The sequence below is a fragment of the Polypterus senegalus genome, chromosome 1 (genome assembly GCF_016835505.1).
Source record: "Polypterus senegalus isolate Bchr_013 chromosome 1, ASM1683550v1, whole genome shotgun sequence".
Classification (NCBI taxonomy): Eukaryota; Metazoa; Chordata; class Cladistia; order Polypteriformes; family Polypteridae; genus Polypterus; species Polypterus senegalus.
In genome coordinates this window covers 25,513,262-25,535,340 of record NC_053154.1, presented here as the reverse complement: position 1 = coordinate 25,535,340, position 22,079 = coordinate 25,513,262, and the positions used below count along the sequence as shown (strand labels likewise).

At 42.1% G+C, this 22,079-nt stretch overlaps 1 protein-coding gene across 1 annotated transcript in view; it reads right to left on the bottom strand.

Annotated features, from left to right (window-relative positions):
* The window catches only part of LOC120523501 (ras-related and estrogen-regulated growth inhibitor-like), a 58,103-nt gene extending 36,278 nt beyond the window's left edge, over positions 1 to 21,825 (bottom strand). Inside the window, exon 1 of the mRNA XM_039744876.1 lies at positions 21,440 to 21,825. Within this exon, the coding sequence (XP_039600810.1) occupies positions 21,440 to 21,548 (109 nt within the window). The 5' untranslated portion in view covers positions 21,549 to 21,825. The remainder of the gene's footprint in view (positions 1 to 21,439) is intronic.
* Between the last annotated feature and the right edge of the window lie 254 nt (positions 21,826 to 22,079).

Here is a 22,079-nt window from a genome sequence, read left to right as displayed (position 1 = left end):
GTCAGTGGCCTCCCTCCACCTGTTAAAGCCATTCATGTTTTGGGGGTCGTCTCATTGTTGCCCCTCTAATGCACCTGTTGTTAATTTCAAGAACACCAAAGCAGCTGAAACGGATTAACAACCTGCTCTGCTACTTAACTGACCAGATCAATAGCCCAGAGGTTTCATTGACTTGATGCTATACTCGGATTAAAGAGTGTTCCTTTAATTTTTTTGAGCAGTATATATTGTATACAGCATATATCTATTCTAAATCCTAAGCCTAAAAATGTCTATGTCACGTTTTTGGTCACGCTTTAAATCGGGCTTATTTTAAAACCTACATATACTGTATATCTGTATGGTATCATTCATTTCAGACTTTATCGAACTTTAATGTGATGTTGTTAGATTTTCAGATTCTTATTCCGTTTTTTAAATTCTAAATTAAAAAATATCAAGAACTCGCGTCTCATGAGACAGTACTGTGTGACAAAAGATTTAACCACACCCAGGGCCGAAAGTAAAACACATGGAGTAGGACAGCTGCTGTACAGGCTGTTAAAGGCTCAAAGTGCCATGCGAGATGCAGATCATACGGCACGGCAGCAGCAGTAAGCCAGCAGCTGATGGAGCAAAGAGGAGGTAAAATAAAACTATTTGTTTCCCATTGTATCACCATTCAAGAGGGGGTTTCAGAGGAGCGACCGCGTCTCCTTGGGATGCGTTCAGCCCCCCTCTTCACAACATGAGCAACAGAGACGCGAAGTGGATGGCGAGCAAAGCAAGCAGGCAGGAACCCCCTAATCTATACTAATAAAAGGCAAAGCCCTCACTCACTCACTCACTCACTCACTCACTGACTCATCACTAATTCTCCAACTTCCCGTGTGGGTGGAAGGCTGAAATTTGGCAGGTTCATTCCTTACAGCTTCCTTACAAAAGTTGGGCAGGTTTTATATCGAAATTCTACGCGTAATGGTCATAACTGGAAGCAGTTTTTCTCCATTTACTGTAATGGAGATGAGCTTCAACGCGTGGGGAGTTTCGTGTGACATCATCACGCCTCCTACGTAATCACGCAGTACATAGAAAACCAGAAAGACCTCAAAAAAGCGCTCAAGAAAACATGCATTATATAATTGAGAAGGCAGCGAAACAATAAGAAGCGAGCGAGTGACATATACAACCATATTCATGAGTTCTGCTACTTCGGAAACAAAGCACGATGTAAACCTACACTTTAAATTAAGTTCATAGACAGGCTGCCGCTGGCGTTTGTAATTTAGTGCCTGCCCATATAAGGCCGTCCATCAGCGGCAATCCAATAGCAAACTGCCACGGGTAAATATTCACGGGTGAAGGACTGTGCTTATGGAGAGGAAGATGAGATGGTCAGGGTGGTGTTTGGCACAAACTCAGCGAAACTGCGAGAGAAAGTTTTAAGTGCCAGGACTAAGGTAACATTAAATAAAGCTATGGACATAGCACGAGATGGCACCAGCACAGCTGGGAACCTTCGATGCATGTACACCGAGTGGCTCACGTGAACTGGCGCAGTGCACAGATAAAAGCAACAGTTCCAAAGAGCTGAACAAAACCGAATTACACAATTGAAAAGGCAGCAAAAATATGAAGCGTCTGATACATACAAGCATATTCATAAATCCAGCTACTGCGGAAACAAAGCACACGGTGGAAAAAGTCAATGTCCCGCTAAAGGAAGACAGTGTAAAAAAAACCTGTGCATGCAGTGTGTCAGGTCTCAGATAAAGAAGAAGACGAGCTGTTTATTGATGCAGTAAGAAACGAATCGATGAATGAAACCTGTCATCTTTACAACGATTGACAAACACGGAATGTAACTTGAACACAACACATCCTACAAATACGAACCTGATTGAAAGAAATAATGATAATCAAATCCTTGATGACAGCAACACTCAGTAACACTCACAAAACAAATACTGTATATTGACAGTCATGTTACGTTATTTTTAAAATGTTCCCTTTTCTTTTCTACTTTTTAACACACTACTTCTCCGCTGCATACGCGGGTATATATATATATATATATATATATATATCCCGCTCTACATACTCGAATAATGGATACTTTATTCGCCATCAATGATTGTTTTGGTAAAGCCATACTCAGTGTATTCATTAGATGAACGGTAAAAAAGTAAGAGCGAGGTGAGGATGACTTATTGAGGCATGCAGGCTGTAGTCTTGCGTCAACTCTATCTGAATTGCGCGATCACATTTGAAAAAATATATCTTTTCAAGTTCTATTTAGTCCATATGTGTCAAACTCAAGGGCGGGCCACATCCGGCCAGCGTGTAATTATATCCGCCCGAGATCATTTTATATACTGTATTATTGTTATTAATGGCCCGGGTATATGAAGCGCTGGTAACACAATAAACTACAGGTCCCATAATGCAGCACTTCAGCTGCCTTGCCGAACACTTACAGCATTAATCAAGTCTATCTTATGATGCTGAAAGTTATTGCGAAGCTATAGTTATTGCGCACTGAGTTTGCACGGCGCTTTGGTGACTTTGAAGAACAAAAAAAGTCCGTCTACATGCGGCTCGAACCTTGTGCATGTTTGGTAGCACATATCTGTGTGAGAAGCTCTTCTCAGTGATAAAGACTAACAAAACAGCACACAGGAGTCGCCTCACTGATGAGCACCTGCAATCCATCCTGAGAATCTCCACAACACAGAACCTCACACCAAACAGAAACGAACTTGTGGCCAAAAAAAGATGCCAGGCGTCCAGCTCTAAAATGACATATGAGCAAAGACAACTGCATGATTTGATTTGTTATTGCAGGTAAGAGCGGGAGTCAACCGTTTTAACAAACAGCGTATTGCACTGATAAGAAATAGCTGTGTGTGTATATATGTAGATATGTATGTATATGTATATATATGTTTATATATGTGTGTTTGTATGTATGTATGTGTGTGTATATATGTAGATATATATATATATATGTATGTATGTGTATATGTATAGATATGTATATATATATATATATGTTTATGTGTGTGTGTAAATATATATATATATATATATATATATATATGACAACAACACTCATCACTCACAACAGTGACAAAACAATTACATTGACAATCAGGTTACGTTATTTTCAAAATGTTTCCTTTTCTTTTTCATTGCTTCTTTAACACACTACTTCTCCGCTGCGAAGCGCGGGTATTTTGCTAGTATATTTATATATATACGAGTTATGTGAGCATACACATTCATCTCCTTTGCTATGAAACTCCTGACTAAGATCTTGTCCGACCAGTTAACTCCAGAAGTCACATAATTAGTTGAATAGGGTCCACCTGTGTGCAATCAAAGTGTCACATGATCTGTCACATGATGTTTGTATAAATAGGCCTGTTCTGGAAAGCCCCTGACACAGCAACACCACTAATCAAGCAACATGAAGACCAAGGAGCAAACCAAACAGGTCAGAGCCAAAGATGTGCAGAAGTTCGGATTTGAATATGCCCGGAAGCACCTTTAAATCCATTATGACAAAATGGAAAGATATGGGACCACTACCAACTGACAACAGAAGACTGCCCAGCAAAACTCACAGAACAGGCAAGGAGAGCATTAATCAGAGATTCAACAAAGACACCAAGGATAACCCTGAAGGAGCTACGAAGATCCACAGCAGAGATGGGGGTATCTGTCCATAGGACCACTTTAAGCCGTACAGAGCACAGAGCGGGGCTTCATGACAGAGTGCTCAGAAAAAAGTCTTTGCTTAAAGAAAAAAAATAAGTAAGCAAATTTGGAGTTTGCCGAACAGCATGAGGTGGACTCTCCAAAGACATGGAATTAAGTTCTCTTGTCAGATGAAACTAAAATTTAACTTTTTGGCCATCATGAGAAACACCAAGAGTGACGCAAACTCAACACTTCCCATCACCCCAAGAGTATCATTTCCAAAGGGAAGAATGGTGGTGGCAGCATCATGCTGTGTGGACAAGAAAACTGGTTAGGATTGAAGGAAAGATGGCTGGCACTAAATACAGTGCAGTTCTTAAAGAAGACTTGTTTGAGTCTGTCAGAGATTTGAGATTGGGGTGAAGGTTCACCTTCCTGCATGGCAATGACTGACCCTAAACGTACTGCTAGAGCTACACTGGAGTGGTTTAAAGGGCAACGTTAAAATGTCTTGGGATGACCTCAATCCAATGGAGAATCTGTGGCATGACTTGAAGATTGCTTTACACCAGTGCAGTTTTGCCGTGAGAGATGGATGAAAATTTCCGTGGCCAGGTGTACTAAGCTAATAGAGACATTCAACAAGAGACTTGCAGCTGGAATTACAGCATAAGGGGGCTCAACAAAGTATTAATGGTTTGGTGAGTACCTATGCATACTCTGGATTGCTGTTCTTCATCTAAATTATTGTTTATGTCTCAATAAGAAATAATTTGCACCTTCAAAGCGGTAGGCATGCTGTGTACATCAAATGATGCTAACCGCCACCAAAAATCCATTTTGATTCCAGGTTGTAAAGCAGCAAAACAGCACAAACACCTAGGGGGGCAATTACTTCTACAAGGCACCATATCTCCCTCTGCATACTTATCACTTCCTCCCATACCACTAAGACATGCACATATGGGAGGATTTGTGTCTTCAAACTGGCCCGGTGTATGTGGCCCCCACATCTGTAAACTGGATTAAGTAGGTCCAGACGATTGATTACCTCTCAACATTCATCTAACAAAATCAAATGGGAGAGATGGGTTAGCTGTGATATGGATTGATGGATGTATTGGCAGGTGTAAGTGGTACTGATGAATCCTGTTAAGCACTTTGCGGTATTGCTGACTTTGAAATATGTTACGGGGCCTATAAGAACAAAAGAACGAGACGAGAGGAGACCATTCAGTCCATCAAGCATGTTTGTTTAGCTAATAGCCAAGCTGTCCCCAATAGCTCATCCAGATTCTACTTAAAGGTTGTCAGGAGTTCTACTTCAACTCCATGTCTCTGCAATTTGTTTCAGAGCCCCATAACTCTGCATGTAAGAGCCAATCTTAGAAAGATAAAGCTTTGAGTTAAACTCATATTAGTCAGGCAGTCATTTTTCAACCCGCAATAATTCATATTAGTGTTTGCTTGATTTCAATAGAATACACAGTCATATGAAAAAGTTTGTGAACCCCTCTCAGGCTGCATAATAATTTACTCTCCTTTCAACAAAAAAGATAACAGTGGTATGTCTTTCATTTCCTAGGAACATCTGAGTACTGGGGTGTTTTCCAAACAAAGATTTTTAGTGAAGCAGTATTTAGTTGTATGAAATTAAATCAAATGTGAAAAACTGGCTGTGCAAAACTTTAGGGCCCCTTGTAATTTTGCTGATTTGAATGCCTGTCACTGCTCAATGCTGATTACTTGCAACACCAAATTGGTTGGATTAGCTTGTTAAGCCTTGAACTTCATAGACAGGTCTGTCCAATCATGAGTGGTAAAAGGTATTTAAGGTGGTCAATTGCAAGTTGTGCTTCCCCTTTGACTCTCCTCTGAAGAGTGACAGACAGCATGGGATCCTCAAAGCAACTCTCAAAAGATCTGAAAACAAAGATTGTTGAGTCTCATGGTTTAGGGGAAGGCTACAAAAAGCTATCTCAGAGGTTTAAACTGTCAGTTTCAACTGTAAGGAATGGAATCAGGAAATGGAAGGCCACAGGCACAGTTGCTGTTAAACCCAGCAGGTCTGGCAGGCCAAGAAAAATACAGGAGCGGCATATGAGCAGGATTGTGAGAATGGTTACAGACAACCCACAGATCACCTCCAAAGACCTGCAAGAACATCTTGCTGCAGATGGTGTATCTGTACTTCGTTCTACAATTCAGCCAAATTTGCACAAAGAACATCTGTATAGCAGGGTGATGAGAAAAAGCCCTTTCTGCACTCACGCCACAAACAGAGTCACTTGTTGTATGCAAATGCTCATTTAGACAAGCCAGATTCATTTTGGAACAAAGTGCTTTGGACTGATGAGACAAAAATTGAGTTATTTGGTCAAAATAAAAAGTGCTTTGCATGGCGGAAGAAGAACACCGCATTCCAAGAAAAACACCTGCTACCTACTGTCAAATTTGGTGGATGGTTCCATCATGCTGAGGGGCTGTGTGGCTAGTTCAGGGACTGGGGCCTTTGTTAAAGTCGAGGGTCGGATGAATTCAACCTAATATCAACAAATTCTTCAGGATAATGTTCAAGCATCAGTCACAAAGTTGAAGTTACGCAGGGGTTGGATATTCCAATAAGACAATGACCCAAAACACAGTTCAGAATCTACAAAGGCATTCATGCAGAGAGAGAAGTACAATGTTCTGGAATGGCCATCACAGTCCCCTGACTTGAATATCATCGAAAATCTATGGGATGATTTGAAGCAGACTGTCCATGCTCGGCAGCCATCAAATTTAACTGAACTGGAGAGATTTTGTATGGAAGAATGGTCAAAAATACCTCCATCCAGAATCCAGACACTCATCAAAGGCTATAGGAGGCGTCAAGAGGCTGTTAGATTTGCAAAAGGAGGCTCAACTAAGTATTGATGTCATATCTCTGTTGGGTGCCCAAATTTATGCACCTGTCTAATTTTGTTATAATGCATATTGCATATTTTCTGTTAATCCAATAAACTTAATGTCACTGCTGAAATCCTACTGTTTCCATAAGGCATGTCAGATATTAAAAGGAAGTTGCTACTTTGAAAGCTCAGCCAATGATAAACAAAAATCCAAAGAATTAAGTAGGGTTCCCAAACTTTTTCATATGACTGTAAATTTCTTTCATAGTCATAGACAATGGTATTGTCTTGTCCACCTGTAAGTTAATATGAGATAGAACTTTCTTTCATAATTGATAATTGAGTCAGTTGTTATTTAGAGTGTGGTCCCAGTGCACAGGGACTTCAAAGACCCATTTTCAGCTTAGAAATGGGACAGGCATACAGTTTTCTGACCATTTTGAAATGGTTCAGACACGTTTGGAAATGATTTAAATGAATACGCAAACTTAAAGAAATGAAATAAGATTTAAGCTTTGAACAGAACTTTTTTTAACAAGAACTTTTTTTTTTGCTATTTCAAATTTCTCTTTTTTATTTGAACTGTTTAACTTTGAATTTTAAATAAAACTTTTAACAACAAAGATATTTTGTCTGTGGAATCATTTCAGTGCATCAGGTTTTTGTTGAATCCCATTTCTTATTCTAGAGCTGCTGAACTTTTGGTAATGTTGGGAAAATGCAGCTACACTGCATAAAGAAGTGTTTCCTGGCTTCAGTTTTAAATGCACTTCCACACTCCTGGTTGCCAGTCCATCGTCCTCACATGTCAGATCCACCAAGCATCACCAATCAATCTAATTTAGACATCTTTAGATATGACAGGAAACCTTTGGAGATGAGAAAAGCCCACATTGACAAGCGAAAAACATCCAAACCACACACTGCCAGAACTGATGATTCGGGGGAAACGGTGCTGACCACCGTGCTGCTGTAACTCACTCTTTCAAAGAACTACAGACACTGTCAGTCAGTCATTTTCCAACCAGCTATATCCTAACACAGGGTCACGGCTGTCTGCTGGGCCGATTGGGTCTGCTGGAGCCAATCTCAGCCAGCACAGGGTGCAAGGCAGGAACAAATCCCGGGCAGGGCGCCAGCCCACCGCAACTACAGGCACTGTGACAATATTAAATTGCAGCAACCATTCTGAAGTGTTTTGCGTTAGTTTAATGCAATTCAGGCCTAGACGACAATACCCATCTCTCTATATATAAAATCCAATGTCTGTCTGTCTGCTTTTCACGAGAAAACAGATTTAGATAAGGTTTTTTCTATAATTTGCTTGATAATCCTGGATGATTTTGCGCCTTCTCTCATCACGCTAAGTATCATAATTCACTTGTGGTACGGATTTATTTGTGTGAATCTGAGAAAGTGGCCACAGGTCTCTCCTCACTCCTCTCAGCTAGCGAATGAGACAAACTACTTAATGGATTTAGATCGGGCTTTTTTCTATAATTTACTTGAACATTCCGGTTGATTTTGTGACTTCTCTCATTGCGCTGTATCATAGTTTGCCTGCTGTACTGATTTATTTGTGCGAATCCGAGAGACATGCAGCAGTCCGAAGGGAGGGGGCAGGACCCCTGTGTGTCCATAACAAACACCATGTTCAAGCATGTTCGATGGTGGGGGAGGATGCCGGTCAGACCTGGTAGGCCCAAACGTGTTCTGAGGGTCTGCTGGGAACGTCTGGCAGAGTCCCCTGTCAGAAGTGGTTTCAACTAACACCTCCGGCAGAACTTCGACCACGTCCCAAGGGAGGTGGGGGACATTGAGTCCGAATGGGCCATGATCCGTGCCTCTATTGTTGAGGCGGCTGACTGGAGCTGTGGCCATAAGGTGGTCGGTGCCTGTCGTGGCGGCAATCCCCAAACCCGGTGGTGGACAAGCTGAAGCTGAAGAAGGAGTCCTACAGGACCCTTTTGTACTGTGGGACACTGGAGGCAGCTGATAGGTACCGGCAGGCCAAGCAGAGTGCGGCTTTGGTGGTTGCTGAGGCAAAAACTCGGGCGTGGGAGGAGTTTGGGGAGGCCATGGAGAACGACTTTCGGATGGCTTCGAGGAGATTCTGGTCCACCTTCCGGCGTCTTAGGAGGGGGACGTAGTGCAGTGTCAACACTGTATATGGTGGGGATGGTGCGCTGCTGACCTCGACTCGGGACATTGTGGGTCGGTGGGGGGAGTACTTCGAAGACCTCCTCAATCCCACTAACATGCCTTCCAATGAGAAAGCAGAGCCTGGGGAGTTGGAGGTGGGCTCCCCCATCTCTGGGACTGAGGTCACCAAGGTGGTCAAAAAACTCCTTGGTGGCAGGGCCCTGGGGGTGGATGAGATACGCCCGGAGTTCCTTAAGGCTCTGCAACATCGCATGGACATCGGGGACAGTGCCTCTGGATTGGCAGACTGGGGTTGTGGTCCCCCTCTTTAAAAAGGGGGACCAGAGGGTGTGTTCCAACTACAGAGGGATCACACTCCCCAGCCTCCCTGGAAAAGTCTATTCGGGGGTTCTGGAGATGAGGGTCCGTCAGATAGTTGAACCTCGGATTCAGGAGGAACAGTGTGGTTTTCGTCCTGGTCGCGGAACAGTGGACCAGCTCTACACCTTTAGCAGGATCCTGGAGGGTGCATAGAAGTTTGCTCAACCAGTCTACATGTGTTTTGTGGACTTGGAAAAGGCGTTCGGCCATGTCCCTCGGGGAATCCTGTGGGGGGTGCTCCGGGAGTATAGGGTACCGGACCCCCTGATAAGAGCTGTTCGGTCTCTGTACAACCGGTGTCAGAGCTTGGTCCGCATTGCCGGCAGTAAGTCGAGCCCGTTTTCAGTGAGAGTTGGACTCCGCCAGGGCTGCCCTTTGTCACCGATTCTGTTCATAACTTTTATGGACAGAATTTCTAGGCGCAGCCAGGGTGTTGAGGGGTCCGGTTTGGTGGACTCAGGATTGGGTCACTGCTTTTTGCAGATGATGTTTTCCTATTTGCTTCATCAGGCCGTGATCTTCAGCTCTCTCTGGATCAGTACACAGCTGAGTGTTAAGCGGCTGGGATGGAAATCAGCACCTCCAAATTCGAGACCATCGTCCTCAGCCGGAAAAGGGTGGAATGCCCTCTCAGGGTTGGGAGCGAGATCCTGCCCCAAGTGGAGGAGTTCAAGTATCTCGGGGTCTTGTTCACGAGTGAGGGAAGAATGGAGCGTGAGATTGACAGATGGATCGGTGCGCCGTCCGCAGTGATGCGGGCTCTGCATTGGTCTGTCGTGGTGAAAAAGGAGCTGAGCCGTAAGGCAAAGCTCTCAATTTACCAGTCGATCTACGCTCCTACCCTCACCTATGGTCATGAGCTATGGGTAGTGACCGAAAGAACGAGATCGCGAATACAATCGGCTGAAATGAGTTTCCTCCGCAGGGCTGGGCTTTCCCTTAAAGATAGGGTGAGAAGCTCAGTCATCTGGGAGGGGCTCAGAGTAGAGCCGCTGCTCCTCCGCATCGAGAGGAGTCAGATGAGGTGGCTCGGGCATCTGATCAGGATGCCTCCTGGACGCCTCCCTGGTGAGGTGTTCCGGGCACGTCTAACCGGGAGGAGGCCCCGGGGAAGACTCAGGACACGCTGGAGGGACTATGTCTCCCAGCTGGCCTGGGAACACCTCAGAATTCTCCCAGAAGAACTAGAAGAAGTGGCCGGGGAGAGGGAAGTCTGGGCCTCTCTGCTTAAGCTGCTACCCCCGCGACCCGACCTCGGATAAGCGGAAGAGGATGGATGGATGGATGGATGGATGGATAATAATATTATATAAACATCCACACCTGATTGGGGACCATGCAGATGATGTTTTCAGATGGAATTAAATGATATTTGGTCCCTGGGAACCCATTCAAGTAATGTCTGCAGAATGTCAAAAAAGGGACAGAGTCATGAAGAAGGAGGGTGACTTAGAAGTGAGATGTGTGGACCAGGGAGTAGTTAGAACTGTAATAACAAGGTAGGTGAGAGGAGTGACCTGAAACTAGGAGCTTCGTAATATCAGGAAGGAGAAGCACGAGACAAGTAGCCACCCAAGAGTGGAGACGGCTCTAGAGGTCAGAACAGTGGGAGCTTAGTTAGCATCCCCTTAGGACAAGGCCCACATATATGGTTCACCAACAGTGTCTACATACCAGACATTGCCCAACTCAGTATGCCACTGCAATAATAATCATAATAATGATAATATAATGAGTGCAGGGTGATTCCCAAGAGTAGTCAATGGGTCAACACCTACAGTATATACCGTGTATGGGGACACTTGTGACATCCTAGGCTCCTACTCAATCACTTAGGTCTGCTGATGAATGCCATCTGGTGATGCAACCTCTGTGGTATTAAATCTCAGGCTAGACTCTTTTCATGGGTAGTTCCTAGCTAGTGGAGTGAGTTGCCCACCTTCATTCAAAATTCTGACTACCTCAATGTTTTTAAGATGTGTTTGAAGACTCACGTTTGGTGAATTTCTTTCAAACTGATATTAGCCGATAGGTTTTTATAATTTTGGCCTCTCTTACAATTACCTTTTCTGTCAAAAGTTCCTGAGTATGTTGCAGCCTCCCAACCCTCCAAGTACTTAACTTCTAATAATTTGATGGAACCCTTACACTCTGCTTTCAGAGCGTAGCACAGCAGTGAAACTGCTTTGATTCGGGTAATCAATGATTTGCTTATGGCAGCAGACTCTGGACAAACCAGCATATTAATTCTGTTAGACCTAAGTGCAGCATTTGACACTCCAGTCAGACATGACATTCTACTGTCCAGAATGGAGAACATGCTGGGTATCTCTGGCACTGCCCTCCAGTAGTTTAAGTCCTATCTGAGTGACAGCCAGAAGTCTGTTAGTCCAACTCAGCGCCAGTCACACAAGGGGTTCCCCCAGGGCTTTGTCCTCGGCCCTCTGCTCTTCTATATCTATATTCTTCCTCTTGGCCATATTATTCATAGTTTTGGACTAGGTTATTATTTTTATGCAGAGGATACTCAACTCTATTTCAATATTAAAAGAGAAACTTCACCGGAGTTTTGTCAGATCACATCTTGCCTCATTGAAATGGGCAATCGGAAGGTTGCCGGTTCGAATCCCGTAAATGCCAAAAGAGACTCTGCTCTGTTGGGCACTTGAGCAAGGCACTTAACCTGCAATTGCTGAGCGCTTTGAGTAGTGAGAAAAGCGCTATATAAATGCAAAGAATTATTATTATTATTATTATGGAGCAGAACACAGTGAACAAAACTGAACTCCTGCAAATTGGCCCTAAAGCACAACTTAAGGAAATCAGCTCCTTCCCAGTCACTCTTGATGGTGATGACCAGACCTTCTTCTAATGCAAAGAATCTTGGTGTCATTCCTCCTTTTCTTATTCCACCCACATAAATCACATTAAGAAACTTTCTTATTTCACCTATGTAACATATCCCGTGCTCGCTCATTCCTCTCCTTTTCTAATGTTGAGACACTTGTCCCTGCTTTTATCACATCCCGCATCGATTATTGTAACCTGCTGCTGGCAGGTACCTTCTCTAAATGTCTATCACAGCTCCAGTCAATTCAAAACTCTGCTGCAAGAGTCCTTACACAAACCAGCAACAGTAAGCACACAACACCCATGCTGCTTTGCCTTCACTGGCTCCCTGTGCCTTACGGGATTGAATATAAAATTTTATTAACAACATACAAAGCTTTAAATGGCCTCACACCGGACTACATCAGTGAGCTTCTCCATCGCTCTGCTCCTGTTCAACTGCTAAGGTCCTCTGATTCTGGCAGTCTCGTTGTGCCCCATACTAACCTGCGCTCTGTGGGTGACAGCAGGGCCTTCAGCTGTATAGCACCCTGACTTTATACAATGACCTCCCGAAATTAACGACATCAGCTGACTCCATTCATTCTTTTAAAAAACAACTTCAGACTCCTCTGTTGAGGAAGGCGTTTCACTTAAACTGACATTCTGCCTCCTCTGCCAGTTTACCTCTTTGTCCAGAAACTCAGCATCATTTGTGTGTGTGTTTGTGTGTGTTATATCACAAATTATGTGATTTCAGGCTTTCTTTTAGTATTGAATTTAGTATTTTACTCCGGTTTCTTTTTTTTTTCTTCTCTTTTATTCTATTTATTGCTTTCTATATTCTGTATTTATCTGTTTTAATGTTTTATGCAGAAATTATTTGTATCCAAAGTTACATATACTCTGCTATTCTTTCTATGAAGTGCCTTGAGCATGGGAAAGATACTATTCAAATAAAATGTATTATTATTATTATTATCATTATTATTATTATTATTACTAGAGGGCTTTGCCCTCTGCTCGCTTCGTTCACCAACCACCCGGCCTGTGTTACACGTCAGCCACTTCACGTCTCTTCTGCTCACGTATATGGGTTTCACTTTCACCAAACAACAAATCTTTTATTTCTCGCAGATACGCCTCTTCATTGGGAAGAAACACTACTTTTTCCTGATGGCGACACAAATTAGACGATCTACAAGTCTCCAACTTAAAGTTTAAAGCCGAACAATAATTCGATCTCTTTTCGCTATTTCACCGAGTAATAATTTCCGTTTGTTTGTGCTAATGCGATCTTTACTTTTTTTGAAACTTTCAAATTTTCGTACTTCCATTATCTCTAACCTGCTCTGCATGTGTATCGCACCAACGTGTTGGAAATCTTTACGACATTCTACTTTGTCATCTACTCTTTGTTTTATTTCCGGTCCCAGGCCCAAAGTCTCGTCTCGCGGGACGTGAAAGTGTCTCTCTGAGAAAGTCACGTCTCAGCCCAGGCTAAAAAGTCTTGTCTCGTCCCAGGATTTATTTTTTATTATAATAGAGAGATTAACCTAGGACATGCAACACATTTGCATTTTGTTCTGAGCTCTTCACGTGTGATGATCCATGTTGTACCCTCGTCCTTAACTCTTGTCTCTCACACTTGATGTTTACTTTGTGTTTGTCTCTTTTGCAGGTCGATTTGGATAAAAGGGTCCACAAAGCACATAAACACCACATAACAGAATGGTCAACCAAACTAATGTTGTAAAGCGAAAGTCAAAGGGTTAACAGGGAGACCTGACTGCCACTGGTGGTCCCCCCCCCCACGCTCTGGAGTGTCTTGGCCAAAGACTTTCACAATACGATGAGATTATGAAGAGTCACATCTCCAGTGAATGTGAAAATTGCTAAAAATAATCCAGACTGGGAATGCTGCCCCACTTCGGTCCCTTCTGGGACTCCTTAGGAATTCAGTGCACCACTTAACCTCAGTTTTTAAATGTTGCTGCCCTGTGGCCATCCCATCTCAAGACGCAGTTACTCCCAGCTGCTTCCTGCTGCCGTTGCTTTTCCAGGCCATACTGTGGAGTCTGACTTACGTAAAGGAGGACAGTAAGTGACGTCCACATGCCTGTAGTGCTGAGATATACTCGATGCTTCATATGGGCTGAAAGTGCCACCACTAAAATGCTTCCATCCATTTATGTTGTTCAGTTCAGGGTCAAAGGGAGACAGAGCCCATCCACTAAGATGGAAGCCATTCCTGGGCAGAGCGGCCATTAATATATCTAAAGCATTCCTTTGAATGTGAGAGGGAGCCTCACCCTGAAGTGAAGAAGGGCCCTTATTAGACCGGCATGGATCCCAGGTCACTCTGGAGATCGGTGCCACATGACTTCTTGGCACATGGCAGCTTTCAAGTACTTTTGTGATTTGGACGAGGGCTTGAAGAAACAGTTCTGCATTTTCAATATGTCTCCATGTCCAAGAAGCATGCAGAGAATAAGTAAATAAACGTTCTTCAACATCATGTTTTTAAATGAACCTAAAATCTTTCCTTTGATGTTTTACTGTTAACTGTGATATCTGCAACATTATATCTACTTGAAGTTTAAAACTGCATTAACAATACAGTATACAAAGTATCAGGGCACAATGCAAGAACCTGTCCTGGATGGGATGCCAACCGCTGCCTACTCTCAAGACAAATTAAGGTTCACCAGTCAACCTGACAGCAAGTCCTTCCTGAAAGGAAATCAAGCTTAACAACTACACAATGAGAGCACCCTGATGGAAAACATGCCAGGGTTTAAGAGCCAGTCAGAAATACATCAATCAATAAATAAAAAAGGAGTTTCATCTGCATGAAGAATCACAGCACAAAGTCAATGACATGAGATCAAGAAACGAGCTCAACAGCAGAGGCAGACAATGAAACAGACAGCACAGGGAGAGCACAGAGGTGGATAAGACACCCAGTGCTGGCACTACAAGCAGGTATGCATCATCCAAGTAGGGATGGCATCCTATGGCACATGCTATTGGGTATCAAGCAAGGGCTCCTCTAGGACGACAAAAGGTTTATAGAGAGCTTGGAGCAGACTACAGCTGGACTCCCGGATTGTTTCAAAGAAAAGGGATACAAAATGGCAAGAAAATGCCACCAGATATTAAACCTTTAGCAGATGGAACTAGGCAGGCCTTATGCATCTAACTATCTACTATATAGTGCCTTTCACATCTATCTATCTTGTTATATAGTGCCTTTCACCTTCTGTTTCAGTCTATTTATATTAAACCAGTAACGGCGTACTGCACAATAACGTGCAGTGAATACATTTGACTTGAGCATTCCTAGTTTTCCTCCTCTTTCTCTGTGCGTTTATCATTCGTTTGCTCAGAGGTTCCTGAGCAGCTCTTCTCGTCTCCACCCTAGTGGCCCGCTTCTTCTCTTCTTTTGTCGGCATCTTTTCATATTAAAACCGATTAAGTCAGTGTTTGTGTTGCAATTATTTAGTACGCTTACTTTAATTTTTCACTTAAGCTGGCACTTAAATCTTCAAACTGCCATCAAGAATGAGTTAAGATATGAAAAGGTATGGGAAATGAGGGCGAAGGTGGTAGAGATGAGAACGGTGCCCGTACGCATGTGCCGCACGGCTGCCCTGCTGGCCGCTGCTGAGAGTTGATTCTACAATAAAATAAAATTAAAAATAAAAAGAGGAATAACCTTGGGGTCCAATCGTCACCCTGCAAGTGGATAGAAGACGTCACTTAGTATATGTGTACCAAATTTCAGGTCAGCAGGTCAAACGGTTTGCAAGCTACAGGTGATTTAAAATTCTGGACAGACAAATGGTAGTGTATTATATAAGAAGATACTTTCTTTATCTGTCTTTTTATTGATCTAATTTCTTACAGTGCTTTTTACTCTGTCTACCTACCTGTATTAAATAGTGTCTTTCCTATCCATCTAATTTTATATAGTGCCTTGTACTCCAACCACAGTATCTATATTATTATTATTATTTAGTTGCTGCCTTTATCCAAAGTAATTTACAACATTTGAAATACAACTGGTTACATTTCTTTAGTTCTTCCAGCAGGTGAAGTGACTTGTTCATAGTCACACCATGTCAATAAAAACCTCGACAATTATGCCACACTTGCCTGCCATATTATATGGTATCTATTGATTTATTTTATATAGTGACTTTACTATTTATCTATTGATCTCATTTTATTAAGTACCTTTTCATCTATCGGTACTTAGATTATACACTGTCTTTCCTATCTATCTGTTGATCTTATTTTATGCAGTGCCTATTATATCTACCTAATTCTCCATCTATCCATCCATCCATTTTCTAACCCACTGAATCCAAACACAGGGTCACAGGGGTCTGCTGGAGCCAATCCCAGCCAACACAGGGCACAAGGCAGGAAACAAACCTGGGTAGGGTGCCAACCCACCACAGGACACACACACAAACACACCAAGCACACACTAGGGCCAATTTAGAATCGCCAATCCACCTAACCAGCATGTCTTTGGACTGTGGGAGGAAACCGGCGCGCCCGGAGGAAACCCACGCAGACACGGGGAGAACATGCAAACTCCACGCAGGAAGGACCTAGGAAGCGAACCCGGGTCTCCTAACTGCGAGGCAGCAGCGCTACCACTGCGCCACCGTGCCGCCCTCTCCATCTATTTACTGTATTTTATAACATACTTTTCACACTCTATCTATCATATAGTGCCTTTCATATTCATCTATTGATTTAGAGCCTTTCACTCTATCTACATTAGTCATCTATATTATTATCCAGTGTCTTTCCTATCTGTCTATTGATCTCATTGTATATAGAGCTTTCACTCCATCTACAGTGTCTATTATATAGTGTCTTTCTTATCTGTCAGTTGATCTCATTTTATGTAGTGTCTTTCACTCAGTATATTTATAAATTATATTGTACCTTTTCAAACTATCTGTTTATCTGTTTGGCTCTTTTGTTGATATCATAAGGATAAATGAAATGACAAACAGTCACTCTTAATATTTTGTGAGATTTTGCCAATTAATAAATTACAGCATCGATGCATTAAGTGTAATGGTTAAATATGGTAATAATTTTTGTGAAGAATGCAAAAAAGACGAGTCATTCTGTTGCGCAGCATAGGGATAATGTTTTAGCAACTGCAGCGGTAGTAGCATGATAAACATTCGCAGTGATTAACTGTATTTTATTTTATTGTAATAAATACTTCCTGCTGCCTGTTCCAAATGTGCTGCTCTCCACTTCTCACATGTGGCCTCTGGGGCTGTCATTTCAAGTACAAATAATTACACTGAGGCTCGGAAGGCAGCTGTGAAAACTTCAATCAGGCAACTTACACAGATTTAGTGCATCTCATTTCCTTCATTTTCATTCTAAGACAATTTTCATTATTTCTCACTTTAACTGCCCATTATGTTATGTACGTGAAAGGCTTTGTCACATTTTTTACTAGATTTCAGTAGCAGTTTCAAATGTTGAATTTATTTAGCTCCTTTTTTACGGTGTGCACAATATATTAAAAGAAATGTACATTTTCAGTCTCTTTAAGCTTTACAGTTTGTGACTGTGCAGTCTGGCAAATGGGAATAAAGGAAACAGAAAGAGACTCCAAACTGAGAGGAAGTTCCTTCTCTGCCTATCATATAGTGTGCCTTTGCATCTTTCTGTCTATTTATCTATCATATAGCGCCATTCATATCTATCTATCTATTTAGTGAATTTCCTATCTATCTATCTATCTATCTATCTATCTATTTATCTATCACATAGTGCCATTCACATCTATCTTTTATATAGTGCCTTTCAGATCTATCTATCTATCTATCTATCTATCTATTTATCTATCTATCATAAAGTGCCTTTCATATCTATCTTTTATATAGTGCCTTTCATATCTATCTATTTATCTATCTATTATATAGTGCCATTCATATCTATCTTTTATATAGTGCCTTACATATCTATGTATCTATGGCCAGACAATGGCTGCCATCCTAATTAAAGGTGTGAATGGATTTCCGCCGTTGTCAGTCATAGGTCCATGATTCAGGGTATTGTCTAGAAATCCATGAAAAGTCAAGCATCTCTCTCAGTAACAAAAAAAACATTGCTATAGGCTCATGGGCAGCTTGCAAGGTGATCTTTCTGTGCTTCCTGTGACTCTGAGGTTTGGTTCAGCCCTGACATCCTATTACTAGTACATAAATATGCAGCCGTTTTTGTAAAGCACAGGTACGTTTGCAGCCATTGGCACCGGGCGTGCTACTATTACCACAGACTGGAGAGACTGGCATACAGTCTGTGAAACACAGAAGTGAAAATGTATCCTTCCGGACTGTGCACACCACATAGTAAGTAGGTCCACTTTCAATTTTATTTCCTCAAGAAGATTGAAGTATTTGGCAGCTATTGTATAATAATAGTGATATTTTTTTTTTTCATTTTTGAGCTTCCTAGAAACCCCAAAGGTAGAATATCTCACAAAATACTTTTTCCCATAAAAACAGAAAATCCAGGGCCGAAAGGGTTAATAGCCAAGCCAGCATTGTTTCTGCTCTTCCTGCTCAGCCACACACTTCTGCCAGTCTCAAGCTCCCTTACTTGTCCGTGTTTCCTGTGTCATGTGCTGAGTGCACCAAGGACACCTCGTCTGTCTCTCACCCACTGTTGTCTTTCAAAGACAGGTCCTGTGTGCTGCCACCTACTGGCTGCTGTGAGCCTTACAGACACTTTATCCAAATCAGTTGGCTACCTCGCTCTGCAGATTTGCCCAGTTGGTTTTCTTGCAAAATGAGCTGCTACCTCTGGTTCTAACTATCTTTTTTCCTCCTTTTGTTAACGAATTGTTTTACAACAAACGGCTTATTTTTCGATGACAAATAATGTGCACACATAAAACTGTCAGGCAGATATTCCGACAGATTTCTAGGAAGTCTCACAATGAATTACTCTCAGCACTAGTCTTCTCTCATTTACACCATAAAGACACCAAACGTTACTCAGACAGGCATGTCAAACTCTTTATGTCCAGATAAAGAGGAAAAAGAAATCAACTTAATGGCGATCATTAATCAGCCCAAAAGGTTCAATGTAAAACATATTTTCATTGCAGACATAATTTGAAAAGTTCACTCTCCCAGCTCATGCTTTAAATGGAGCAACTGTGAAAACTAAACAGGACTAACAAACCATGAAGCACAAAGAGAGAGTGACGTGCTACAAAGTAGATAAGGCGGGCTAAGGGCAGCGTGTGGGCTCTGGGGTCTGCTTAGCTACTGAGCAGACAGACAATAACAAGCAACCCTCTGGTGGTACGCTACTGGCGGCCTTTAAAATGCTGGACAACCAACTGAAATCTGTCAAAAAAGAGTCAACAGAAAATTAAAAAATCCAATTTAATAAACGTCTTGAACAGCAGCAATTTAACAAATTCTGATATTGCATTCAATCTTCACAGTCATTAGAAACTGAAGTAAACAGGATGGACAAATGTAGTCAGCGAGCTCAGAATAATGTCAGGACTGTGAGACACGAGCCCATGTACAGAACAATAAATAATAATAAGCACACAAAATGGATAAGTTACACTTATAACCCTTAGTGCCATGTGAAATGTGAGAAGAGAAAAAGAAAACATGCAATGTAATGAAAATGTATTAAATGAGTTCAGATAGATAAGATAGATAGATAGATAGATAGATAGATAGATAGATAGATAGATAGATAGATAGATAGATAGATAGATAGATAGATAGACATGAAAGGCACTATATAATAGATAGATAGATAGATAGATAGATAGATAGATAGATAGATAGATAGATAGATAGAGATAATGAAAGGCATTATATAATAGATAGATAGATAGATAGATAGATAGATAGATAGATAGATAGATAGATAGATAGATAGATAGATAGATAGATAGATAGATAGAGATAATGAAAGGCATTATATAATAGATAAATTTTTTTTTTTAAAGAATTCAAAAAGTCAAACAGACAGGCAGGTGATGTTATCAAATGGTGACCTATAAATACCAATACAAAATTTTCAAAGCCGCATTGTTCAATTCAGGCTAACGGAGGCCAGTTATAAATCAAAAAATGTCGATAGCAGAGTGGCAGTCATTCAAAGAGCCATTCATTCACTGCCGACCTCGAAATCTGCGCGATTTTAGATGTGTGGGACGAAACGCGGACTGGCCGAGGAAAAAATCCCACACACATACGGAGAGAATGTGCAAACCTCACACTAGCAAACATCGAGCTTGGCATCTGTCGAATTTGTCGAAGTGGCGACACATACCGTGTTGCCCTTATTATTATTATTATTATTATTATTATTATTATTATTATAGACTTCTGTGAAGAACACGCATATTCTTCTCCCAGTGGGTATGTGGGTTTCCTTCGAGGACGTTATGTTCTTCCATCAGTGGAATGATTTGTAGTTGTGTATCGATTAACAATTCTAAAGCTGATGAGTGTGCGACAAAGTGTGCCCAGTGATGCACCGACACCCCGTGCTGTACCTTCTGTGTTACGTCGGTTGCTCTCCAGGATGCTGTTAATGAAAGCGCATTTGTGAGTAGAATGGTTGAGAAGATCGTTTTAAAATATGTTATTATTTTAAGAAAATTACAAATAAGCACTCAATGTGGTGAACTATAAAATTAAAAGGTTGCCATATAGTTTAGAATTATTGTCCCGTTGGCACAATCCGTTCAAAGGCCTTAGGTAGCTCATAAGGCACAAATTCTCGTCACGTAAAGGTAATGCAGCAGTAATTGTAAAAGTTTACTTAATACCCTGATTGCTGAGAAAAAAAGAAACCATCAATAAATTCTACCCTACTGAACCGTATTAAAAATAGAAAATACTAAATGTTACAACAGATCGATTCCACTCCCAATCCGCGTGCGCCAATTTCCATTCCTGTCATCATCACAACTCTTCATTCAAGCGCCCGACTTTAAAATCAGTCCAGTCAGCGGTATGTTTGGCCCGCGAGAGACGTGGAAGATTTGCGCTCAGATGCAAATTATTGTTATTTCCGCAGACTCTCCTTTCTAATTTTCGGCTGAAATAAACAATAATCTTCTGGGAGACTTCACGGACACTTCTCTGCGGCTCATGAGGTATTCTAGAACTGCTGCCTTTGACACGTATCACTCACCAGTTTGACTTTCGTATTTCTTTCATTTTTTTAACGAGATCGGTAATATATTTGCAACAAAAATGAAAGCTGCTGTATGAATGGCAGCGCGGCATTGTGTGATTATACAATGTTCCTTTTAGAAATGTCGATTTGCACACAAGTGGCGTCCAGTCCAGAGCTGGTTCTTGCTAAGGTACCGCTGCTCCCGTGATCCCATATAGTGTAAAGAGAGTCTGCAGGGTGAATAATGCAAAGACCTGTAACAGGTGATAAGTTCCCAACATGGCCCCGGATCGGCATCGTACCTGTTTTTCCAACAGCACCTTGACCCAAGACTACCACCCGGACGGTCCTGGACGGGGGGAGACTTCCCGATCTCCTCAGCGGTCTGGGTAAAGTAAAGTTGCTGCTCATCGTTTGTAATTTTCATCACACAGCTTCGACGAGGACATAATAGTGAGGTGGTTGTGCTCTGACCGGCACCTCTAACACTGTTCCGACTCTAGGCGCTCTTTCCCGGTACACGAATCCACAGAGTGAAGACCCCTTGTGTTTTCACACCTCTCCTTTTCTGCCTGCCTGCCTGCCTGGCAGCCGTCCCTGTGTGTTTTGCGTCCGTCAGCAACTGTTGATCGCCTTCCCTCCCCGTCTCTCTGCCACTGACTGAAGAGGGGCAGGCAGAGCTGCGCGCGATCCCGCCTCCTCTTTCGAGGCCACAACGACGAGCGCCGCTTTAACGCGCAGCGGGTACTCAAATTTGACACATTTCTCTTCTCCGAGCAAAAGTAATGACGAAAGTCTAATGCCATTTCCGCCCTCGGAGTATCTTTATTCAGTGTTGCTTGTCACTTTGGTCTTTAGTACACTAAACCGTCCATTCATTTATTTTGAACCCGCCTATTGCACTACAAAGTCACGAGTGGATGGCAGCATCATTCGTAAGGT